The sequence below is a fragment of the Catharus ustulatus genome, chromosome 2 (assembly GCF_009819885.2).
Source record: "Catharus ustulatus isolate bCatUst1 chromosome 2, bCatUst1.pri.v2, whole genome shotgun sequence".
Taxonomy (NCBI): domain Eukaryota; kingdom Metazoa; phylum Chordata; class Aves; order Passeriformes; family Turdidae; genus Catharus; species Catharus ustulatus.
In genome coordinates this window covers 21,543,912-21,571,237 of record NC_046222.1, presented here as the reverse complement: position 1 = coordinate 21,571,237, position 27,326 = coordinate 21,543,912, and the positions used below count along the sequence as shown (strand labels likewise).

The window sequence follows — 27,326 nt, the reverse complement described above, 5'->3', positions numbered from 1 at the left end:
AACCAGAGGAGCACTTCTAAGCCAGGAACATCTTCAGGATGGACATTTTCCTTCTCTGTGTGTTCCTGCCTCTGGTGACTGTGGCATGGGGCCAGTACAGTGACTATTACTACGGTCCCTATAATTATGGAGATAATGATGAATGGGTCAATGTGTACCGGCAAGGTTTCAACTTTCAGTGCCCACATGGACAGGTGATCGTGGCTGTCAGAAGTGTCTTCAGCAAGAAGGAAGGCTCTGACAGACTGTGGAACTATGCCTGCATGCCAGCATCCCAGAGCCTCGGTGAGCCGACAGAGTGCTGGTGGGAAGAGATCAACAGAGCAGGAACCGAATGGTAGGATAACCCCAACCATCCCTGGAGGGCACAGCCCCGACAACCGCTGTGGAATGCGGGTCCTTAATACTATGATCAGAGCAATGCAAATGCATATGAATGCCATGATAACCAGCTGGCTTTACTGCCTTCACTGTCATTAATCACAATGCATGAGAGCTGATCAGCATCACATTGTCTTCTCTGTAGCAATATCTTGCTGGAGGGTGTCAGTGTCCTTTGGTCACTCACAACCTCAGATGTGAAATGGTTCGGTCTTGCTATTGTTTCAATGATAAGGAAAATGAGGCAAGCATCTATGGTGAGGAGAGCATTAAATTTCTCTTGAAAAGTCACATTGAATCAGTGACTAAACTGGAAAACAAATTGCAAAACTCCTCACTCCATCCTCATGCTCTTATCACTAGAAAAAATAATCTCTGTATTGCACTGGCTCTTTGCTTTGTGTTTTCATTGCTAAGCTCTTTGGCTTAGGCATATACAAATGCTGTTTTCTAGTTGAGTTGTTATTACAGGAGCCAAAAATCCATACTAACAGTGATGATGGTGGCATATATATCTGCATGATGGTAGTAGAAGATCATGTTAATTCCCTAATACCGTCAGTTTGCTTAACTAAATGCTACATTTTCCATCAGCCTTGGAGGCAAAGGTGATCACATTATGCAGCCACAATAATTTCTGGAAATGTGTACAGTATTTCATGTTTGGGCAGAATACCCAGTGTTTAATTATTTTCTGGGTTTTTTTGGAAACAGAGTTTTGGAACATTTTGGCTTGAAATATTCTTTGAACAGAATGAAACGCATGCAGGAATGAGTATTTTCAAATACTTGAAATGGTTTTGTCCTAGAAATTGCAATGTGATTTTTAAAATTTTGTTATATGGGAATAGTTTAGCAATGAAATGTGAAGTTTCTGCTTTTTAAATGATTCAAAATTTTACTCTGAATTATTCATACCCTTTTATTTACCACGTGACACATGCCTATGGCTGATGCAATTGCTAAGGGAAAAAATTATTGACCCTATGTTTAATTTTGGAATAAGAATTGAAAAAAAGGGGGAGAGCTGCAAAACAGCAAAAAGAACACATTGTGATAATCCTGGATGACTTCTTCAGTTTTATACATTGATGCAACTTGCATTTATTGCATAATAATTTTGAATTAGACATTTATTTGTTCAAAATAAACTTCTTATTCTCTTTCTAAGAATCCCTGGCTGCAACTGCTCAAGTTCACTTCTTACAAACAGAATACTGTATAAGTCTACATAGAATATTTTCTTCTCTTTTGTAACCATTCATCACCATGGTCTGCATGCTTAGCATTACTACATCCACAGTAGTCATGCTTCCTTCACCCGTTAAAAAATCTTTTCACTTTCTCCTCTTTATTGCCTACTTTTCTCCTATAGCAAACCCTATACATTTCCTCCAAATGTACTTCTTCTTCAATCCCTCTTTAATTGCTTATCTTTGTTTCTCTCCTTTTACTAGTTTTTGGAGTTGTTTTAGTATTTCTTCACTGGCGCACCTTTTCAGTCTAACATCCTTACACCTCTCTGCCTACTCTACATAGATGAACTAACTTCCTTCCTTCCTTCCTTCCTTCCTTCCTTCCTTCCTTCCTTCCTTCCTTCCTTCCTTCCTTCCTTCCTTCCTTCCTTCCTTCCTTCCTTCCTTCCTTCCTTCCTTCCTTCCTTCCTTCCTTCCTTCCTTCCTTCCTTCCTTCCTTCCTTCCTTCCTTCCTTCCTTCCCCCCTTCCCTCCTTCCTTCCTTCCTTCCTTCCTTCCTTCCTTCCTTCCTTCCTTCCTTCCTTCCTTCCTTCCTTCCTTCCTTCCCTCCTTCCTTCCTGATTAGGGAGCACATATCCTTTTGCAAAAGTGAACTTGTGCTTCTAGTTACTTGGGTCAATTCCATAAATCCTAGCTAGCTGATCCTGGTTGGATTCTGCAGTTTTCAGTTTTCTGTCCCCAGGTCTGAGCTAGTTGTATCTGCAGTGCTTCATGGAAAGAGGCTTGTGGTATGCCAGCACACCCCTGGTCATGCCAACACTGCTGCCCAAGAACCCAGCAGTCTCATCCCAGACTGGAGTCAAAGTCTAGGCCAGTGTAACCTCAAATTAATGTGATGGCATGGATATATCCTGGGGGACCTTTGAGAATCCTGCCTTTTCTCTTGGCATTTTTACTTTTCATAGGTGCCCCTCTTCTCTCTCTCTTCCACACTCACCTCAGGGCTATTTGGAGCCATCCCCAGTTCTAAAATGATTCACTCAATAATCAAGTGGGACCACAAATATGAGCCACCATCTGTACCAATAGCTCCTGTTTGGCCAGCTCTCTTCCCTGCTGATCTCCCAGCAAACCAATCTGCTGGTGAGCAATATATAATTCTTACGTCAGCTGACACAGCACTCTGCTGGACTTGCTAGTTCATTTCTCAGCCTTGTAGGATGGACTGAAACATTCCTTCTTCAGTTGTGTCTCAGAGAGCATTTTGTCCCACCTTGTGCACCACATCCAGGGATATTCAATTTCTTGTATCACCAGTAACTACAAGTCTGCCAAGTTTTTGCTAAAATTTTGCAGAATCAATCAGAAAATACTTGAAATCACTGAATCCAACCTATGACTGAGCACCACCAGGTCAACTGAGTGCCACACATCTGATCTGTCCTTGAACACTTCCAGGGATGGTGAACTCCACCACCTGTCCAAGCTGTGGGCTGCCAGCTTTTCCAGGAGTATGCTGTGGGAGTCAGTGTCAAATGCTGCTACTCTGCTGCAATTGAGGCTTTTTATTCTTTGCCCTACCTTCACTGAACAATGAGAACAAGCTTGCTGCATCCTTTTGTAAAATCTCTTTACTTAATAATAGGTAGCAGCTATGCCTTTTCCTCACCCACACACCTTCACCCATGCTTTTGCTTTCAGGTTGAACATGTCTCCACTCTTCTAGCTCTCCTCTGGAGGTTTTATATTCCAACACTCCTAAACAAACACTGATCATACCTACAGCTCTTCTCTGAATTCCCTCCAGTTTCTCAGCCAGAACCCTAATCAGAAAATCTAGTCTGGCAGAAACACCAAAAAATAACCTTTGACAAATTAAGCTTATGGCATTTCAAATTTCAAATGGCGATTTTCAAATTACATTCCTGACTGCTGTGCACCTGCACAATAGAGACAAACTCAAGAGAGGTTTCTTTAGAAAAGACAATAAACAAAGAAAAGAATGAGAGAGAAAATGAAGAGGGAATATAAAAGAGAGAAGAATGCGTCTCCAACTCACTATTTTCTTTGGCCTTCAGAATTTGGGGTAAAATGACAGAAATGGATTGGGGGACCATAGGCATAGGAGAGTTAGGAGCAAGAGGGAACTACTGGCAGAGCTTCCTGGTAAATTTACTTCCTTCACTTACATTAGGGATTATACAGATGTAGACAACCAAACCATAAAACTTTGACTCTTTCAGATATGAAAAAACTACTCAACAGAAGGAGGACAATGACACAGATCCACATTAGGCATCTAATGCCTAATAATGCTTAGTTTACAACCTTTGCCTCCTTCCAGGGTCAACGGAGAGAACAAGTACTCTAAAAACTTTTCTCTGGGGCACCCCATCTTTCATAGTCACGAGCAGACTCATGAAGCCCCATTCCTTCTGACAGCTCCCTAGAATTATCTAGCGGGTTTTCAGAATATATCTAACTATGGTGCTTCACTGTATAAAAGCATAGCTGAAATTAATCATATATGTCCATATACTTCTGAAGAGATTATGTGCATTTGTGTTTTGCTGAAAAGACATAAGAAGCTTGTGAACCTGTTGCAAGACTCAAAGGGGAAATTGTGGCAATAGATTGGCTCAGATGATCAGGAATGCCTTCTCAGCCTCATTAACCTGTGAATATGTTTAAAGTTAAGTACATGAACAAAGGTTTTGCTGAATCTGGTTCAACACCTTACTCCTTCAGATTAAGGCTAACCAAGATGATATTTAACAGAGAGAGAGCAACTGAGAGCAAGAACCAGTTCCTGGATAATTTGGAAATATTCATGCCTGGAGTAGGGAAATTTCTTCAGAGCATAATTTTTATGCTGCAGCTTCTCAAAGAACCCTGTCTTTTCAGGGAGCACAAATTTTATGTTCTTATCTCCACTTGTGCTCAAGAAATTTTTACCTTGCTTAAATATTTCACGATGTAAGGTCTGAGTGGTTGAGGGTGAGATTGTTCTTCACTTTGTTGAATACTACAGAGCTGTCTCTATAGACCAGTCTCTGAACAAGGGTTTTAAGAAAAACTATTTTTCTTGCCTGAAAACTATAATACCAAAAGACAGGCTTCACACAAACAAAGGAACAAAAGCTTGCAAGTGAAGACAAGCAACTCTTCCCTCCAGGAAAATAAGTTTGGTTTACACCACATGATACAGATGAAACCATGCCATATCCTCAATATACTCCCAGTCAGCTGTGAAGCCAAAAGGAGAAGCATTGTCAGCCAAGAGCTATTTACTTCATGTTTATTGCCTCCTTTCCTTGTTTACATTTCTGAGAAAGTTTTTAGATGGGACTTGGAAAAAACAAATATCTAGATTCTCCCTCCCCGCTCCCATTCTTTGCCCACAAACTAGGTGCTATGACAGAATACTGAGCAAAGGATCCTCCTGTTCAGGCTCTGGCAGCATGCCTTGGTATATCAGTAGGAAATATTTTTGCTCCCAATCTCTGACCAATCCCAAATATCAAATCTGAGGCTGTATTACCCAAACCAAATAATTCAGCTGCTCTTTAAAAATGTTCCCATTTGTACTATCTACACAAACATGTTAATTTGCTTCAAAGCCTTACGTTTATGTCAAAGGATTAGTGCTACAAGCCCATTTAGTACAGCTGCAATGGACAGAGTCCAGTGGGAGCATCTGAGGAGAAGAGGAATGTTTCTGTAGAAAAGGAGGCCTCATCAGCTACTGTCAAGAAGAAATCAACAGGGTGAAAATGGCCTTGCCTTCAGGTGGTCAGGGAGAAAAAAGTAATTCATTAATGCCCCTTGAAAGAAAGAAAATATTGCTGAAGATGTTACAGAGGTTGCCTTTGACATGTGGAAGTCATAACAAGTCTCAGCACCGCACAACAGATGGGGAAGACTCCTTGTAGAATTGGCTCTTGGAGACTGACATGGCCTAATCAAACCCATAAAAATTGTTCCCTCTGTCTGAGTGCCAGAGTTGCAAGTGTCCTGAGCCTGACCTCAACCTCTTATGTCTCCCCATTCACCTGTAACAGACTGACCATTGACTTAACTCTCATCATGCAATTAATCCAATTACACAGAGGGGATGACACTCCACAAAGATAACTCAGGAGACCAGTATAGGGCCTCCCCCCAACAGGGACATGGAATGGCACTCTCAGGTTACCCTGTTATTAGGAACAAACCACCCTCAATGCAGCAGGACCCAGTGGCTACTGAGCTGTGAGTCAGCCTCTGCATGTCTCTGGAGAGCTTCAGGGAGCATGATTGCAGTCAGTGCAGCAGGAATTCAGTGCAGGCTCTAAGAGCACCACTTCCTGCAAATTGACTTGGGCTCCCCTGGGCAGATTTGTAGTAAACAGGTTTCATCTTTGGGTTCTCCCCCTCAGGATAACGTGGTGCTGATATACTTGAGGAACAGGGGATCTCAAAGGGAGGTTTACCACACAGCACCAGCATTAGATGGGGCAAAACACTCTGGGGCTTTGCTTAGCAGAGAGCAAAATTAAGATGCAGGCATAAGTATGAAGTGTCACCAAAACTGATTCCATTCCTCAATTCCATTCATTGCTATTGTTGTAAGCAATGTTTGTATTCAGTCTGGCAGACAACGCTTGGCTGATGAGGTTGTGATAGACATTCACAAATAATGTGGCACAATTTAAGAGAGTCTATGGAATGAAACAGATCATGCATGGATCCAATATTCACACATGTATTTTGGGTGGGTTTGTTTCATACCAGTTCTAATTTGGTCTCACAGATAAAAGCTCACCATTGAAGAAGAAAAGCAGTTCTGATCTGAACTAAATCTGTAACATGGATGCATGCTGTGATTGCTTGCCATGACAGAACCCATCTGTACAACACTCATTAATCAGTTCAGATGAAGATTTGGCAAAGGAAAGATTTTTCACAGGAATCACAGCAGGCCAGGAAAGTCTCAGATACCATATCCCTATTACTACACAGAACTCTTCCCAGAATAAGGCTTTCTATGTAAGACTACAGTCATTTCCCACACCTGTACTCAAGGCAAGGACAACTTCCCATCCAGGAGCACCTGATCTTCACCATCAGTCTCATTCCCCACCTACCAGTCAGCTCGCCTCCTCTTCTCTCGCTACCAGATCCAAAAGGCAATGCTACACACTTCACAACTTGAGCCAACTAGAAAAAGAAAACCTATCCACTGCCAAATTTAATCCCACACAGCCCCAGCCAGTTTCTCACGTTCTTCTACATTCACTTTGTAAGAGCCATTTTCCTCTCTTCTTAGTGATGTCAGGATTTCAGGAGTGAGGAGAACCCAGTCACATTAACTCTGAATACTGAATAACCCTTTATAGCAAGAGTGGGTCTTGTGAAAAAAATGTTGTTTTGACTTGGCTATAAATCAAAGTTCCTGAATCACTAGTTTTTATTCACCCTACTTGCTTGAGGATTTGCTTTGACAAGAGTAGTGAATTCAACACAGAAAGACAAAATTCTGATATATTAAGTGTTGTTTTGAGATTAGTGCATAGAACAACTGTCTGAGAAGATGTGGAGGGAGGGGTTGTTCTTTTCTCTTAAAGAATTACTTTTTGCTTGTAGGAAAGTGGCCAGCTGGGAAAAGGAAAGAGAAGGAAATACTTTATATGAGCTCACAAATAATCACTCCAAATTCTGAGCAGATCTCTTAATTTTTGAAGGAGTATCTGGATTTTACTTGAAAACTAGAAAGATTAAGGCAAAGAATCTTACGTTATCTCAAAGCTAACATCACCATTACAGTAATTTCACGAATACAAGCCACACCAATTTGACTAAGATTTTGCTCCTAAACCGGAAATGCGGCTAATACTCAGGAGCGGCTAATATGTGAATAATTTTCTGACATTTACAACCTCAGAAGTGCCAGCCAGAGTGCTGATCCGAGCAGCTGCAAAGCGGACATTTCGCGATTGTTACAAATTGTTACTCTGTTGCACCGCGGGTGGAGCCTGGCTGCCTGCAGGCAGCATGGGGGGGCGAGGGGAGAGGAGGGAGAGCTCTTTCCTTCCCTCCTCTGCTGCAGCCCGGGGAAGAGACGGGGGGGCCCCGCACCACCATTGCCGCGGCTCTGGGAGGCGGTGGGGCACCCGCACCGCCATTGCCGCGGCCCGGGGAGGAGGGGGGGGACCCTGACCGCCACTGCCATGGCTCTGGGAGGCGGCGGGGGACCCGGGCCGCCACTGCCGTGGTTCGGGGAGGCGGCGGGGGGTTCCGTCCCCGCCCGCCGCTGTGGGAGCGGCAGGGGCTCCGTCCCTGCCTGCCACCACAGGGCAGCGCTGGGCCATGGTGACCGAGCCCAGAGGCGGCGGCTGGTCCCCAGTGGCCCTGCCGAGCGGCAGCGCCGGGCTGGGCTACCTGGCCCCGTCAGCAGCCCCTAGCGGGCCGAGCCTGCACAGCCCGAGCTGAGCCAGTAAACCCTGCCCTGCTGCCGTTCTGTTACTATTTGGCAACTTTGTTGCACGCGGGTCCTCGCTGCGAACGACAGAGCGGCTTATACTCGGGTGCGGCTTGTGTTCGTGAATTTACTGTATCTTTCTTTTGCTAAACCTAATCCTGAGCTTGAATAACAGATTATAGGACCTTTTGTATGAAAAAGAGGCAAAGAAAGAGAAGTGAACATGACCTTTAAGGTGTATTTCAAATGTTATTTTGAATTATGTTTAAACAAAACAGCAATTTAATTATAAAACATTACTTATATCCAGGTATACTTTCCTTCTAATAAACTAATTTGTAAGGTAACACCAATTATATTTTTTAAATCAAACTTTTCATGAGAAGATAGAATCAAAAATAATCTCACCTTCCTAAAATCTGGCACCCAAATATGAATGCATGTAAACATATGAGTGTTATACTAGCTAGGTTTGTTTCTCAATTCACTGTAGAGAGAAGTGTCCATGAATGATACCTCTTTCAAAATGAATCACAACTAGCCATTATTAGTAGAAAATAATGTATCAAGAAAATAAAAACTGTTGTAGGACAAAGGCAATGGGAAAGAGGACAGGATTTCCCTGTCTGAATGTGAGCAGGTGGTAAGAGACAAGAATGAAGAACCTCCCATAAAGACAAATATGAGCAGGAATATCAGACACTGATCAGTGGGGATGGGAAATTGCAGGGCAGTGTTGAGCTTCTGAGAAGAAACGCAAAGGAAATGGAAAACGAAGTGGTCCCAATATTGCACCTATGCAAAAGAGCTGGAAAATTTCTCAGGTGCATGAGGACTTGAGCAGCGCAAATGCAGGTAACTTGGAAGGGTGAGAGAAGGAAGATGAGGCACAAGTTTGTTGCTACTTTACACAGTTTAATGTTCATCTTGCAACAGGTACAACCAATCCCCATATTGCTGTGTATCAACCATTCTTCCATCAGGATAACACCAATCATCTGCTGCTATCCAATATGTTTACACAGAACCTTAACCATATGCTCCTATGGCCTTTGTGCCAAAAACCAGAACAACTTCCTATCAAAGTCCTGCTGAAATACTCTGAGAGAAAGCCAGACTGCCATACTTGGTGTGATACCATGGCAACTCTGCATCACAACTGTGCTCTGGAGGTCCTTGAAATAGTCTCACAAAGCACAACAAGTACGTGTGGCCTCATCAGCATGGGAGATACAGGAACACAAACAAATGTAAATACTCTTGTCTGAGTGACAGAACGAAGCAGAAGAGACAGAGAAGAGACCCTTGGATTCAAAAGCGGATGCTGAAAACTAGGCAGGGATATTCATTCCTGCACTGGTCAAAATTGATCAGTTTTTCAGCTTTTGCATACAGACGCTTCAGCCTCACCCTGTCTTTGCAAGCACTAACAACCCTGTGTACAAGAGAATGACTTTCCAAACACCAAACTCCGCTAGATGATGTGTTTTCCATTCTGGGAACTTCAGGTCGTTAAAATAAATCATGAGGTCATTGAATGAAACTAAGGGAGATTTTTGGTAATTGTTAATCATACAGTTATTTCTGAAAGTGTCTTTCAGATATATAATTGTAATTGATTTTATGAAATCCCAGAAAAAGTTTGCTGCAGGTTTTCCTTGATGAAAGAAAAAGGAAAAAAAGGAAGAGGATGGAAGAAGTAGCATTCCTGTAATTTTCACGATAGGGAAACAATGAGTCCAGGAGGGTACTTGAGAGAATGAGCACTCAATAGCTGAACTAACGACCTGTCTGCTTTCATGAGGTCTTTGTCTTTAGTCTCCAAGAAGCAAGCTTTTCAAACTGATTACCACTTGAATTGCTTTGGGTATCAGTGTTAAGGTCTTGTAGAGTGTGCAGATAGAGAGAGGTATGCATGCTTCCAGACCATGTCTATTCCACCTGAAGGCAGTGATTCACACTTATGATAGAATTGAGCACACAGGAAGCATGAAGAGGAAGATTTTTCTTTTGAAAATCCAGTCATAAAATTTATGAGAGTCTTGAAATCACATAACATCTGAATCGCAGTTCTCCTTATGTGATTGCTAACAAATAATGATTTTATCATAAGCCTAAATGTGTTTAATAAATAATCCCTTCCCCTAGAGATACATACTTATGAAAGAGAACAATTAAAGAAGTTAATAAACTTATTTTATAAAATATCTTCTCAAGCTTTTTTTTGTTTTGGTTTGGGGTTTTTTTTGGTTTTTTTGTAGCACAGAAGTAGTTGAAAAGGTTAGTTTAATAAAGCCCAAATCCTCAAATACCAACAGTCAAAGATAGAAATATTAATGGACTATTTTGAAGTTAGTCTCATGATTTGTAAACAGTTGAGAATACCAACACCAGAACAATCTTTTTTCTTGGTTAGCATACTAGAATGATTAAATATTTTAGCCTGATTAAATAGTTTTAAGTGCAACATAAATGTTAAGACATTGGTTGACTACTGCTGCTTTCTTACAGAAAATAATTACTCTATACACAGCAAGTGCAAAACAGTGCTTCTCAGCACAAAGTCAAACCCTTAACTTGCACTCTATATCAAAAATGTTAATAGTATTTTGAGAAATGTTTGAAACAATCAAGGAATCTAACAGCATGTTTTCCTTGTGTGCTCTTTCCCCTCATTATTAGGTATCAAACCTGCTCAAACAATGGGCTGGTGGCTGGTTTCCAGAGTCAGTATTTTCCATCTGTGCTGGACCGTGAATGGCAATTTTACTGCTGCCGCTACAGCCGGAGATGCCCGTATTCCTGCTGGTGAGTTCAAGCAGACACCAAACCTCTGAGCCTCTTTCCCCAACAGTGCTTATAAATGTCTTTGCTTGACCTGTAAGAAGCCTTGTCTGAAAAAGAGTTAACTGTGCTTTATAGAGTTAAGCATATTATTTCCAGTCTGCTACAGGATTTTTAAGGATCCAAGGCTAAGGGAAGAGAATGAGAGTGCAGATACAGTGAACAGCACAATACAGTAGCTGGCCCTCAATGAACTGGTCGGGTGATAAGCATCAGCCTAGCTGTGCTGGAAACCACGACAGATGTCTCCACAGTGGAATTGTATTTTCTCACTATAAATCCAGCACATTTGCTGGAGTAGAAACATCTCTGTGCTACACATTTATGCCACAATAACTTACAAGAGTGAACTTATAGCACTCACCTCAGAAAAAATGTTAGTAGTGCATACTACTATGCTTCCTCTCTCAAAACTGTTTAAAAATCAAAGTCAAAATGAGCTACTGATCATAAACCCAAAAGAACAAGGTCTTATCTTAGCAGAGTGCCACAACTGGTGCTGGCAACTTAATGGAGACTGTGGAAAAATTAGCTATGCATCTCAAGCTTCCCAGTTTCACTGAAACACATCACAAGTGTGGTTTCTCTAAATTAAAACCGAAGACAGGAGTAAACTGTGTAGAGGCAGCTCATATTCCTCCTATCTGTTCTGTTCAACAGAACTCATAATTTTATGCTCCAGGGTTACATTCAGCTCAAATTTAGCTATTTTCAGCAATACAAAGAATAACCCATCTGCATTTAAGGGGAAAAAAAAAAAGAAAGAAAAAAAAGAAAGTAGGGGAGAAAAAAGTAAACCTGTGCTTGAATATTTTTTCCCAGACCTCAGCTTTGAAGGAAGCTTCCCACTGAGATGCATACAAACTGTTTATGTGCCTGTTGGTCTTGGCTGGCTGGCTACTGGCCAAACATAACAGCATTGCTTTGCTTTTCATCCTTTAGTTTCCTTGCAGCCAGGAGGAAAATAAATGTTTTCATTATCATTATTTTTAATGTCTTTAAATTAAAGGAACTCTGTAACAAAGTCTTTGAACATTCTTCTAAACTTCCCTCTGCCTCTTTTTCCAGCAGACATTGCCTATGGATGTTTCCTACCTGGGGGTTTATTTACTCACCTGCCCAGGCTCTTCCCTCTGAGGGAAACTCACTCAGACTTTTAAGCAGCTCTCCCAGCCTCTTGTACTTCTCTAATATTGCATACATTTTCAGAGAGACATCAGAAATCTCTGACATTTTTTTGTTATTGTTGACAGTTCTGCTTCCCTCAGATGTTGTCTTGACAACTGGGAACAGTTTTGTTTCTGCTTTGCAAATTGGCATTCAGAGTAAGGCAAATCCTAATATAAACGTTTGGGGTCACAGAAGTCTTTAGTTTTCATCTCAGCTGCACACAGATTCCTATACTGCCCTTATATTTCCAAAAGTGACAACGCTCCATTTTTTGTGCTTGGGAAAGAAAGCCTTATGTAGTTCACCTGCATTTCCATGCAGAAAAGGCATTTCAAAAGCAGGTGAAGCGTTTTTCCCTCTAAGCAGGGTAGAAATCCCATGTACTCACATTCTTCTGGGGAGGGAGAGCCGTAAAACTGGTGGGAAACTGTATCACCCAGCTTGTAAAAAGCCTATGGTTTGTGATTATGAGTTCACTAAAAAAACATTCTGTCTTTAGAGTTAGCAAGGTGTATGTATATAAGCTCTTTCCACATACAGTTATCCAAATTAGAATGTTAGGGTCTGGATGGACAGACAACAAGATGGGTTAAAATATGGTGGTTTAACAGGGTCAGAGGGAAGTGGTTAAAGGGTGATACCCTGCCTAGGTGCCTGTCCTGCTTAATATCTCTTATCAATGACCTTGAGGAGACAACAGAGCACATGCTGGCCAAGTCTGTATATGACACCAAACTTGAGGGTGCAGCTGACATGCTTGAGGGCAGGACTGCCAGTTCAGTGTCAGCAAAGAAAACTGCTTCTTCTAAGAGGACAGATTTCCCATTGAGGTTCCTTGGAGGCTTTCAAGACTGAACCAAATAAAAGCTGAAAAGCCTGGTCTGACCTTGTGGTTGACCCTGTTTGGAGCAGAGAGCTGTAGCAGAGACTTTTTGAAGTCCCTTTCCACCAGAGTTATCCTGGGGTAGGATAACTCATAGGAGCATTTTTTTTTACTGGAGGACCCACACCATGCAGATAAAGTCTCCCCTCCAAAACAGTGAACTCTTTTCTATCATCTGCTAGGAATGATTTCTTTTCTGGTTTACTCTTTCCCTGCCTAGGCAGTGTAGTAGTACTCTGAGCGAGTACTGGTTGTTATGGTAACATGCAACCAATATGAACTTCACTGGGGTAGGGTGAAACTCCATGCTTTGGACTCACTTTTACTTGTGAAGTCACAGATGTGACTTGTCTGAATTGTTAAGTTTCAGTGTACAGAAACCAAACTTCCCATCCCCTAAGCTCAGGAGATCTTACTCACAACCTAATTTTCATTTGCATTTCCAAGTTATTTCACAAGACCTTGTTCACACATCACCCTTTTGGTCTGGATCTTGCACTGGTTAAGATGAACTTGACAGAAAAAATATGTTTTCCAAACAAACTGCAAAGTAGTTCTGGGCTATCATGAGTAAGACCTCACATTGTGTATGCATGTAAGACACAACAAAAATGTGTGTGCATATAGTGTATCATTATTGCAGTTTCTGCCCCAAACTATAATAGTATTTGCTCTGTTCCAGAAACTCCTTGTAAATAAAGTAACTGTGGTGAAATGGCAATCATCATGCTGCTGACTCCTATTTTTTGGTTAAAGAGGCTTATTTTCATGCAAAGGCTTCTATTAGTATATGGTTATGTGGAAAAGTAATACCAGGAAAGTATGCAATGATGGTGGTACTTTGTGAATCATATGTTATACAGGAAAATCCATATTGAAAGAAAGTCCACGTTGCAGAGTTTCTCAGTAGCCTTGACTTTTGATGTGCAATGTATCTTTAAGTATGAAAACAGGTGTGGGCAGAAATGCATTTTTAATAAAACTGTTTCAAATTAGCTCTCACCTTGGGTCTTTGATTCCTTCCTCTTCCAGTTGTCTCCATACAGGCCTCTCTGGTAAATATAAAACCAGTAAAATAGCTGATCCTTAAGTATGATTTCTCTTATCTCTTCTGCTTCAGGACTGCATTCCTTCTGAAGTGTGTTGAGCCTACAATGAATAAAGATAGGTTTTTCTTAGGAGCATAAGCCATGTGATTGATTTGATAGAATTTGCCCTGGATTTACACCTAGAACCTCCCTCCATTTTTTGAAAACTGCTTGTATTTATTGGAATACTAATTTATAATACCATCATGCTGACTGAAACCATCACTTTGATTTTACTTTGCTTAACAGAATGACTGAAGTCAAATACATTCAGAATACATTATTTGTTAGCATTTATATCCTTACACTTTGAATGCACTAGTTCTGTTTCACAGCTCATCTTCTCGCCATTAATTCCCAGTTTACCTCTGCAGTAAGCTCATATTGAAAATAAATTTACTAATCTTTTCCAGTCTCATAGTTTTGCATTTGCTTTGTAGATTTTTTTACAAGTACTTAGTTTCCTTCTTCATCATGCCAAGACTTGTCATGGATTCTGCACATTTTTAACATACTGAAAATAATTAACATTTCTCACAGGAGGCAGAAAAGCTCTCTTTACCTGGCTAGGGAACACTACCACAGTAAAATAAATTGTGTCTGATTTGCACCATAAAGAAAGCAAATCTATCACAGATGCAGAGACAGTGTCACTAAGTGGTCCCATTAGAACTCCGATTTTTCTCTTTGCCAGGAAATGAAAGCTTGACTCCATACTCTGAAAAGCAAACACGTCACAGAGCAGCCCCAAGTCTGCACCGACTGTTTATGACTGTTTCCCTTCTGCAAACAAGAAGCAGGTTAAATGCCAGAAGGTCTGTCTGGAGCTGTGGCTGGTCTCTGTCATGGTGACACCATCCAGGCAACAATTACATTTTCCAAGAGTTATGGGGTTTAAAGTACTTATTTGTTTTCCTGATTCAACCTGCCACACAAGACATTTAAAATTATGTGATTCTATACAGTTTTCTCAGAGATAACCAGTAACAGAGATACAAATACAAAAGGTGAACTCTGAATAGATGTAATGGAAACATGCAGATCTGGACAAGCCAGTTCCCACCCCACCCCCACTCCCATCCCCTCCTTTTTCCATTTTTTAAGAGGTATTTAACTGTTGGGGGAATAACATATTTTTTTAAGTATTACCCATCAAATACAACCTAACAGTTCAATCTGCAGGACCATCAAGAGACATTTTAGGAGAAACACGTTTGATCTGACACTGGAAATCTGGCCAAGTTATTTTGGACGTATCTTTCTTGAGGAACAGGTACAAGTTGCCTTGAGCTCTCTGCTGCTGCTTGTACCTGTATTGCACGAGCTTGTGCAGGCCTGGAAGATTTTTGCTCCCTCTGTGCTCCCTCGTGGTTCCTCAGCCCCGGGAGGGCTTGTGGTTTGCAGTGCGACACAGTGAGAACACAGGAGCAGTGACATGTCTGTGTGAATTCATGGGCTCAGAGTCTGGAGCCTGAATTCCATCCCAAAACACATGACATGGTCACATAAGAGAACTTCTCATCTCTAGATCTCTAGAGGAACTCCAGGACACTTCTAGTTCCCTGGCAGCCTGGCAATCTGGGATCTGTACTCAGAGCAGTTGCCAGAATTTCTGTAGACAGCTTACTAAGACCTTCTCAGGCTTTTCAGCATAGGATGCATTTTTAAAAGCAGATGATCTCTGTCTTCCAGCTGGAGGAGGAGGAGTTGAAATTGATTAAGGAGGCATATAATTCTCATGTTCATTGAATGTAACTTGTAGGCCTGTGGCTCTTGAAAAAAAATTCTCCTTTAGGAAAGACATACCCTTGAAGCACTTATAAATAGCATCTGAAAGTAAGGCCATTCAGGGGACACTCCTTGTCCTCAAATGTCAGAAAGTTTATGTCAAAGTTTATGTTTTCCTTTTGAAATGGAACAGCTCTTTCTTTTGGCTGTCACATTGTTAGAGGAATAGTTCAGTGACAAAGAGGGAAATGAAGGTTAAGGAGAAGCCATTCATCTTGTTAAGACTAGTTGCACAAAAAGTGAACAGTGTAAGATATTCCAAAACCATGTACTTATTATCAGGGAATAAGTCTATTCCACAATTGGAGCCAGCAACTGTTCTACCACTGACTATCTCTCATATTTTAAAAGACTCATTTCTTTTGTCTGCTTGGTATCCGAAAGCAAGGCATACCCACAGTTCTCATTTATTTCTTTAATCAGCACGCTGTACATACTAGAGCCATTGGTGTGACTTGATCTTTTTATTGGTAAATTATAGACTCATGATAACTATTTCTGAAGTCAAGATCACTGTAGATTAATACAAAACATTCTTCTCAGTGCTAAATGAGTAACTCTGTGTTTTCTAATAACCTCTACCACAGCAATTCTTCACCATGGAAAATAAACAACACAGCTGTTTTCAGATTAAAATAAAAACAACAGTAACCCTGGTAAAGATTTAATTCCTTTTTTCCAATACATATCCTACCCTGAGCAAGACTTATAGGATTATAGTGAAATACATTAGAAAAACGTGTGGATGGTTGGAGCAATGTAAATCACTGAAAAGATAAACCATTCCACATCAACTCTATTCTAGCTAAAAATGCCATTGTGAAAATATCTTTTTCTGTCAACTTTTCCTGCTGTCTCACACACAGACCAAACTACAGTAATTTCACGATTACAAACCGCACTGACTATAAGCCACATCACCGAGTATTGGCAAACATTTTGTTCTTTGTCCATACACAAGCTGCACACAATTATAGGCCGCTCTGTCATTCGCAGCAAGGACCCGTGTGCAACAAAGTTGCCGAATAGTAACAGAATCGTGGCATGGCGGGGTTTACTGGTTCGGTTCGGGTCGTGAGGGCTCAGGGCTGCCGACGGGGCCAGGTGGTCCAGCTCGGCGCTGCCGCTCAGCAGGGCCACTCAGGGCAAGCCACCACTGCCACTGGGCTCACTCACCCCGACCCGGTGCTGCGCCATGGTGGGAGGAGTGGCGCAGAGCCCGCTGGCACCCACGGCGATGGTGGGAGGTGGGGATGGAGCCCCCCCGCTCCCGCAGCGGCGGCATGCGGGGACGGGAGCCCCCCGCCTTCCCCCCAGGCCACGGGGCCAGCAGGAGGCAGCTCCCCCGCCTCTCCCCCCTCCCCGTGCTGCCTGCACGGAGCCCAGCTCCACCCACCATGCAACACAGTAACCAATTTGTAACAATCGCGTAAATGCCAGGTTTTACTGGCAGGTGCTCGACTTGGCAGTTTGCACTGACTCGGTTTGCACTTCCGGGGCTGGAAATGTCAGAAAATTATTCACATATTTGCTGCTCCTGACTGTAAGCCACATTTCCGGTGTGGGAGCAAAATTTTGGTCAAAACAGTGCGGCTTGTAATAGTGAAATTACTGTACTTACACCCCTTATTACCAGATTTCCTTTCCCAGTCTTTCACACAGAATTACTTTCTTTCTCCTCTCTTGACAATGCCACTGGTGCTTCAAGTCTCTTGAGCCCGAACATCATATACCTGATACTATCCAGAAGTAGATTTGAAAAGCTGAACCAGAGTTCCAGTTTTCTACATTTCCTTGCAAATAGATCATACAGATTGAAAAGACTACCACTTGTTGAAGGTCTTACATTACTCTTCTATCCCCCGCAAATCCTTCCCCAAACTTAACACCTGTGTGTGTATCTGGGTATAACAAACAATTCCGCTTAATACACACTGCTGGCCCTTGCCCCTCAGTGTTTGTTTGGCACCAAATGACTCAGTGCCTAGAACACACAATTGTTATAACACAGGTCTTCTCACAGTTGCTTTGACAGCCTTTTTCCTAGGGCCCCCCTGTCACCACAGGCATCCCAGCTTGGTCATACAACACCCCAAACAGCAGCAACTACTTTGGACACTTGGCAATTCCCAGGCTTCTCACTGCTCCCCTAGGCCAAATCTCTTTGCTATGAGTTCAATGCCAGAAGTGCTTACAGGGTACTGTGAAGGTTACTGTGGAGGTTACTGTGGATTGCTTTTCCCAAATGAAACATCCATGGGCAGGCAAATCCCCAGTAACTAGGGCAAAGAGTGTCTCACTCGTTTCATGACTCCTCTTGGGTACAAACCATACACTGCCACGCATGGTTTACAAGTGTTACCATGTTTATGAATAAATTATGCATCTATAGGGCCATGGTAGGTGGCTCACAAGTTGATATGCACTTTGTATTTGTGAATAAAACATTTAACATTTTCAGTTAAGTGCTTGATAATAAGGGTACAGACCAAGTTACAGCAAAACCTGAGGTAAGCACTGTCCTGTGCCAGGTAGACCACTTTGGGAAGACCCACAGAGGCTGCCTTGCATGACCTTTCTCCCCTTCATGATGAGAAAACCACCTACTGATTATCCCTATGCACTAAACACTAGTGTATCTCTAAGTGCAGACTCATTTTATGTGAATTACCCTCACGATTCAAAAAATGGAGATAATAGAAAAGGAATGGGACACACCACAGAACCCTGCTAAATGGACAATCAATTGCATTTCCTTCTAAAGGACATAGTGCAAGCTAGACAACCTTGAAATGCAGGGGCTCAGCGGAACAGTTTTCAGAAATGAGTACAGCAATCATCAAAGAGAAATGAATTAGACAGACCACAGAGACTCATCTGAACTTGAACACTGCTGTCATAGCACTATTTATAATTTTTCTTTCCAGAACTAAAGGAGTCAGTAGGCATCTGCCTATGAAACAAGACACACCTCAGAGCAGTTCAAGTCCCCAAATAATTTATTTTTGGTAATTGCATAGATTTGCTTTTTGAACATTTTTTAGTGGAGGAGCCTTAAGAGGCTGTATGGTAATGTGGAGAAATTAATAGAGAGGGAGGGGAAGATGACAGCAGTCAGAAAGAAAAGAGAAGGAAGCTAAACAAAGATTCCCACTGCACTTACAGAATGCAGAATAAAACTGTATGCCTCTGCAAAAGGTCTGCAAGACCACAGCAATTCAGAAGTATGTCATCAGATTTACTTTCCAGCTGAAAGGCCCATGAAAGAAGTTCAAAGAACTGACTCTCAGTTCTGTTTCTGAGTAGAGCAAAAGGCAGCTTTTTAACCTTGTGTTGTGCACAGTCTCATCTACCCAGCACATACCGCTGGTCAAGATTACAGAATATTTTCCTTGCTAAGTGCCAAACAGATGTTATGAAGCACATTTGGTAGGACATATAAAAACACACGTCTTAGTGGTTTCTCACAATAATAGCTAAACAAAGTGTCAAAACCTGAAATTGATGTGAGAACGCAAAATTAAATGCTGGTCCATAGCTGATCTTCATTTTTAAAATCTTCCATGACACTGGATTTTCTGAAGATGCACTATCAGACACTCAGGCTTCAAATTAGTAAACTAAATATGGGGACTCTCCTCTGGCTGAGTGGGCAGTGTTCATGGTTTATTCTCTTTCTCTAGTCTGCAGCATCTGTCTGCATGACCTGTCAAATACTGCTGCAATTTCTTACCAATGGCAGAGCACTGCAAGGGCTTTGCGGATCTGTGTGTCCTTGGTCAGAACTGAGACAACAGACAACATGACCAGGACTGATCTTCTGCTTCCCAAACACACTCTGGAATGGGTGTCCTTGTACTATAACTCAGAATCTGTGCCATGATTGTCAAAGGACAGGAAGCATGAGAACAATATATATTCAAAGAAGCTGACTGACTTGAGGGTCTTATAAGGTCATGCTTGAGTTTCATATGCAGACGCATTTTTCATTTGTCAAGGAAAAATGATTTGTTAGGAATGATGTTCCAGCTGAATGATCTTTCATGTTCAAAAGCTGAATATGACCTTGAAAGCAACTTAATAGCTCAGAGAACCTCCATTTTCAGGTAAATGTTCTGCTTCTGATTTCCCCAACAATTACAGGTTTGGGCTTCAAATATACCCAGAGCACCTCATAAAAACTCAAACCCATCCCAATAACTATATTCCTAGTGAGTAAAATATTTAAGCCTGTGGTTAAACGCCACGGATTTAACAAAATGCAAGCATGCACGACTACTGGCTTTTGGAAAATGCTTGAATCACCTTAAAGCAGCATTCAAGTATTGCTGTTGGACTGGATTAAGTCAGGAAAACGTTGTCAGGATTTCTGTGAGGGTGTCTTAACCCTGATCATCTCAACAGGAATGGGCTGTTTATTTCCACAGGGACAGCATCTCCCTTACAGGGAGCCTGATACTCCTCGTTGCTGTTTCAGAGTGTAGCTGACAACTCCAGTAGTAACTCCCATGTAAAATGGTGTAATACAAGGAGTGCTAGGTTTTCATTCAGACTTCAAATATAATGTTGACAGAAAGTACTGGTCAAGCTTCCAGCCCCTTCCTGAATCTGCTCATTATCTGCAAAACGAATTACAGTATTACTTGCCTATTTCCCAGGGAAGCAGCAATTATAATTTGGTTAATAATTTAAGAAGCACTTTGAGGTTCTCAGATAAAATACACTGCAAAAATACTGTCCAGTCCCATATGTTTACATTATAAATTAAGCAGAAAGAGGAAACAACAAAGAGTAATGGATTAATTGCTACATTCATTTAATATAATTCATAAATGGATAGATGCTTAGAGTCATTTCACTTGGCAACATTTACTGCAGTCCACAGCCACAAACCAAAGAGACTCAAAAGACCAAATCCCTGCGATAAGACATAAGTAGTAGATAAGCTTTATCTTCTTGTTTAGATTGCTTTTATCCCAGAGCTGCAGATATATATATGCATATATTCCAATACTGCAGGTTGCTCTTAACTGTTCTAAAGTCATTGAATTTTATTTAAATAGCAACCTGAATTAGTTGCATAGAGGAGAAAGGCAGTCTCATGAGACTGTATCTCATGGTGCTGTTAAGAAACAAGAACTTTCAAGAAGCAGGAGAAATCTAATTGAGATGTAGTCATTCAACTAGATTCTTCTATAAGATGGTGAATTATATTACCTTCTTTTTCCTTAATGTAAAGGTTAACAACAGAATATCCAGGACACTATGGAGAAGATATGGACATGATGATGTACACTTACGACTATTACATCCGTGGAGCAACCACAACTTTCTCTGCTGTGCACAGGTTTGCTTCTCATCTGTTTCATTAGAAATTTTTGAAAATTTTTAAAATTTTTCTATTTCCCCCCAACAGTGCATAACAACACACTATCTACTGTGGTACTCAGCATCACACTAGTAATTCTGAAGACAGAAGTTCACAGTACATATGATTCATTGTCCAGAGTGGTGCATCAGGAGCAGGGCATGCTGATGGGGATAATTTGCCATGTCCAGCTGAGCACTGAAAAATACAGCAGTGGTAGTTGGGCTGAATCTGACCTTCACAAAATGCCGCAGATCTTCAGTGTAGTCTTTCACCTACCTGTAGTTGGAGCATATTTCATTGAGCTCAGTAAAAACACCCTGTGCCTTCAGGGAATGAGGGACCTATTTTGGTCCACTTTTCTATGCAGAGAAGCAGTGAATCTGCCAGCATGCAAAGTTAAGACTATACAAACTGCAATTTGAATGCTTTAAACTGCCTAGTCCATTTCAGCACAATTCTAACAGATTCAAGCCACTCCAGGAATTCAGGCAGTGCTGTGCATCCTGATCCCTTTCCAGAAAATGAGTTAACTACATTTTCTTGATCAGTCTCAGCCATTTCTTGGCATTTGTTAATCCTCTTGGGAGAAGTCCTATGTCTAGTGAAGTTATAGTCATGCAAATGGATTCACAATTTTTCCATTCAGTTATAAATGAATGCATCTCCCTTTTTAGTATGCACAACTGCAAAGTTCTAAAATTTGGATTTAACATAAATCCCACACTGTTGTCTGCCTAGGGCTACAGAGATCCTAACAGAGCAGGTTTAAGAAGAGAGAAAGCAGTCACTGAAACCTGATTGTGGGAGAGGAATCTTGATTCTTTCAAGCTACCCTCTAAAACATCATTCGTGAGCTATTTCTTTGCTGGTGTCTTTTATTAGGCACCTCAGTCCAGTATATTAAAGCATTTGTTATCAAGTACAACACAGACAGCAAGGCAAGGTGTGCTGCACTGCTCTACCAGATGGGCTACATGAGAAGGGGGAGAGAAGAGAGAAGTGTGAATTTAAAGACGTCAATATTTCAAGCTGTCTCTAATAACAGTCCAAGCAGCCAAAGTGCTTTTGGTCACTGCACTGCTCTCAGCTTGCCAAAGTTTGCTATAGGGATCCCTCAACCAAAAAGGTTAGCTAAAATAAGGAGGCTTTTCCAGAAGTGACAACATGTTATAAGGCTGCTGCAGGTCCATAACTGTAATTTCCTGGCTAAAATACATTATCCTGTTTATTATCAGATGGAAGCCGTGTCTGCAAATTCTTCCTACAAGTGGAACAATAACTTCCAGTTACTTGACTCAAAACTATCTTTCATTGCTTTAGATAAAGAAATTACAAGGTCATAATGGACAGCCCCATTTAGGGCTTTTAATCTTAAATATTCCCCAGTGCTGTCTTTAATCTTTGTTCCTCATGGTTGTGGCAGAGAATAAGGGAAATAATGCAGACAGTGCATTGCCCTGCAGCTGGAATCCAGACTCCATCGGATGTGGAGCAGTGTAAAGCCTGGAATCACAAGGACAAGGCTGGAAAACAAAGCAGCTGAGGTAGCCTATGCCTCTGAGCAGATTTCTGTCCCTGACTGCTGAAGGCAGCCTTCAGAACAGGATGGCAGTGGGGCAGCTGGTCAGGAGCAAAGGCAGCATCAGGGGAATGTACACTGGGAGTAGAGGTTCCCACAGGACCACAGTGCCTGGAAGAGGAAGAAGCCACCAGCACACTTTCATCCTATCTCTTCTCTGGCAGTCATACACCTACAATAGTAGCAGGTTGAAACTACAAAGAAAATATTTTGTGAATTGCAAACTAGAAGAGTTTTCTGCACCAATGAACTTTCTGGCCCTCAGCTTCCAGAACAACCAGAAACAATTTGTGTTGCCAAGAGAATGAAATGAAAAAAAAAGTCTTGCTGCATCAGTTCAGAATTCAGATTCAGGCTGTAGCTCCTCTTGAGCAGTATGAATCACAAAAGTAAGCAAAATTCATCATCTTTAATGGTTCTTTGCAGCTCATGAGGCAGAATGGGAGCAGGAAAAGGTCTTCTGAGTGTCAGCCTGCATGGAGAATACACATTTCCACTTGTCTATGTGAACATTTTAAAATTAATTTTCAAGTACATTGAACTTGTGTCCATACTATTTAGTTCATGATGGACAATGTTCTTGAGCTAACAAGAGGCAATAAAAAGCCTCTGAAGGTATTTCAGTTTAAGCTTTCCCAATCACTTCAAACAGGTAAGTATTTTTAGACTTTCAATAAACTTGCAGAAATCATATCTTCCCTTCCTACTCCCTAAGACATTGCATCACCAAGGCCACTGTTGATACAAGGATGTTTGAGACAGCATGTAATGTTTGTGGTAAGGATGTAGAAAGTTTAGAATTATGTTATCCCCACCAATACTTCTGTAATTACTTTCTCTGAGTTTCCACGCCTTTGTATTAGCAATGAATGACTAATTGTTGATCATCAAAGGTTTTAACTGCTCGTTTGTGGAGAACCAGAAGAAGTGGTTACTATTTACATTTTGCAGTCTCATTTTAAATAGGTCAAAAGGAGAAAACAACTGTCTATAAAGCAAGATAAAAGCAGCTGGAAAGAATTGGAAAAGGTCTGAAGTGCCTCTGGGAGCCCATTCAGGAGTGTGGTGATAACACTGATGCAGACAGGATGACCTAAGGACATAAATAAGGGAACACTTGCAGGAAAGGGCAATATCTTCTGTTAGACAGGCTGATACAGTCAAATTTCAGAGAAGGACACGGGCTATGTGAAACAGGTTGTAAACAACTGACACTGCCCACATACTCATGCACATTGCAAACCCTTGGCAAAACAGCTTCCAAAATTAAACCCACAAACCAAACAACATAATACCTTCAGCCTTAGCTCTGAAACACACCAAGCGATGATGGTATGGCTTTCTGGTGGAGCGCTGTTACTTGGCTGTGATCTGGTTGGATGAGTCTCCTGAATCCAGACAGCACCACCAGAATACTCACAACCCAACCTGCAGCAAGTGTCTTGGACAGGGAGGCTAAGATACCAGGTGCTCTTGTTAAGCAGCTTGTCCTTCGCTATGTAGTATAAAAATTGCACATGCAGATTGTCATAAGCTCATTTCTTTTACAATACTGTTCACTGCTCCATTTATTTGGGTGGTCTGGATGGCCTGTTATTTCTTAACTGCTCAGACATCATAACTGAAAAATAAATCGACAGTCACATACCCCAACAGTAAAAGCATGTTTGAAATGCCCAGAGAAGCTGGACATCCCCCAAGCTCAGCTGAGCTAAATTATAGGGTATTTAAGGTCCCTAATAAGTTTCACATGACTGATGAAAGAGGATTTTGTCAAACTCAATATGAATAGGAATTCACAGAATTTTTAAACTGAATTGGAAACAGATTATTCAACAATATTTGGAGATACAAGAAATTTCTATATACATCAAAAATTCACATCTGACAGCACATGACAGCTGGAAAGCAAAAGTGACAGTTCAATATTGATTCCTAAAGCCAAAGAAAATGCATGAATTTAGCAACTGGGAGGGGATGACACCTACAAACTGGTGTTAAGGATCTGCAAAGGCAAGTTCAGATGTGTTCTAAAGTATGCCTCATAAGGCAATATCTGATGGTATCTGCATCCCCATTGGTAAACTTGTAAGTGATCTACAAATTGAAACAGGCTGATAACTACTGAATTAAGCACGCAGCAGCAATAGTACAAAGTAATTGCCTGCATCTTGAGAAGCTGGGCGTATATGCTTGAGTTCAAACACAAGTAACAGGGGAAAAAAAGGTAATATGCTATAAATGCGTCAGCCATGTGCATATATGCTAATGTCTGCAAATCCAAGCTGAAATGACAGCTTCAGAAATAATCCTGTTCTGGTATTTTAAAGCATGTTATTAATTCAGGTAACTAAAGTACATTTCTTTTAAAGAGCTTGACTTTTAATTTCACAATGTCCTATATTAGAAAAACTACTTCATCTAAGATTTTGAGCTAAAGGTCTCTCTGACAAGTGCTAACTTAGCCAACCTTAACTTTGACCAATATAATCCTGTTTTCCACAGAGGGATCCTGTTTATTTTTTATCTCTCTTGGTAACTTAGTGACCAAAAGAGTAATAGCTGTCTTTGAAGAGCGTGCACACAGACCAAATAAGGAATTCTTAAAATAAACCAAAAAATGAATCTTGCATTTCATTAACCTTTGGTAACAGTTTTATGAGGAAATTACAATTTAAAAACATCTAGGAAAGATCTAAAGAAAACCAAAGCCAAACACTATATAACTGTTACATCATATTTGCCAAAGAGCATGACACAGACCCAGTTCCAAATGACACTCCAGATAAACCTGTAACTTAGTAGCACAGTAAATTAAGAAACATCAGTTAACAAAAGTTGCAATGAGACATTTTATACCTACAGGGTAGGCACAAGATATATATCTACAGGGCTTAAGAGTCAAATTAGTCTTATTCCAGGACAGAGTCACCCAGTCAATGACACCAGGTAAGTACAGTTAATACCAAAATCTGGGCTCAGGGGTCTCAGCACATCCCCAAGAAGCAGCAGTTTGGCACCAGTTGGGTGCAGGGGTCTTAAATGACCCCAGCAGCATTACCGACACCATGCCTCAGCTTTAGGACATCACTACTAGTAGAATTCAAGTTTTCAGAAACCTCTTGGAGGGCTATTCTTTATCAATAGAAATTACACCTGCCATCTGCAAGGACTGTAGTTTGGATCTAAATTCAAATTAGCCAGTGTCAAGCAGCCTAAATTCAACATTTCCTTCACAGCAGGACAGTATTTGATCCTCTGGACTCACATCTATTTGTCAAAGGAAAATTTAATGCAAAATAAGCTAAGGTGGAAGATAAATTTGTAGCCTGTTGCAGCTATTGAACACTAAATCACTGGCCTCCACTGTCAAATCCCACTGCTCCAGTCAGGCTTCCTACTAACAATTGTTAGGTTTCGTATCACTCTCTTGAGAGAGAATACAGATTGTGAAGAGCATAAACTCTCCTTACATTCATAAATGCGACTCTTCCTCACATGTGATTTGATCAAGGATAAGAAATGAATTTCATTTCTCTCACTGTTAATTCCTTCAGATCTTTATTAAAGGACACTAACTGTAAGACCTAGTAGCGAAGGACATGAAAAAAAAAAAAAGTTAAATTTGCTGTATGGATAGATAACTCCCCTCAGACACAGCCTGCAAATCACCCAAGTACTTTTCACTTTTTACACATTACTGAACAATATATGACATAACAATAACTTTTGACAGAATCATCCTTCTCTTCTTGGTCACTGATTAAAAGTCAATTCAGAACTGATCACCATCAGGATTCATTGTCTTCTGAAGGGATACTAAGAGTCTACTAATTCAGAGAGTTGATTTTTTTATCTTGTAAAGAAATGTGAGGGAATTGTAACTATCACACTTATTTAATGTCCTTTTGGCTCTTAAAAACACAGAGCACTCAGATGGAAGTCAGTTAATGGTAGACAGATGTTTTTGGTGTCATAATACCTGGTATAAAGTTACTTACAAGTTCTTACTTGAATAGCATCTTCTGCAGTTCTGGTTCACTAATGCCTCTCTCTTGTCTCTCTTTCCTGCAGGGATCGTCAATGGAAATTTATTGTCTGCAGGATGACAGACTATGACTGCCCATTTCAAAATGTTTAAAAAAATTGAGTGTACTTCACTTGGAAAGCTTGGGGACAGACAGATGAGGATTAGTGATTACAGGAGAAGGTCACTTAGGTTCACAAAAAGGTACCAAGACTCATCTGCTGTCTGCTGAAGATGTAGTTCTTTCCCTCTAGAGTTAATACATAAAATGCCAACCCACATGCTCACAACAGCGAATTCAGAGGATTCTTTCAAACTGCACTGACAGTTGTAACCACCAATTAAATTTGCTTATGACATACATGTTTATAATACACAAATCTATGGCATAGGCACAGTTACCTTTCTTATATATACATTTAGCCATTCAAAACACATACAACTTCCTTTCACATAGCAGCTTTATAAAAATGGCTTCCCAGCACTGCCACTCCGAATGAGGTGGAAACATACTATACACTTCTCAACATACACTACACT

General features: G+C 41.0%; 1 protein-coding gene across 1 annotated transcript; it reads left to right on the top strand.

Annotated features, from left to right (window-relative positions):
• On the top strand, window positions 1-27,326 carry DPT (dermatopontin). Its single transcript, XM_033053276.1, has 4 exons — window positions 1-337; window positions 10,719-10,844; window positions 21,049-21,156; window positions 26,834-27,326. Exons 1-4 carry the CDS (start codon window positions 39-41, stop codon window positions 26,898-26,900), a joined length of 600 nt encoding a protein of 199 aa, XP_032909167.1. The 5' UTR covers window positions 1-38; the 3' UTR covers window positions 26,901-27,326.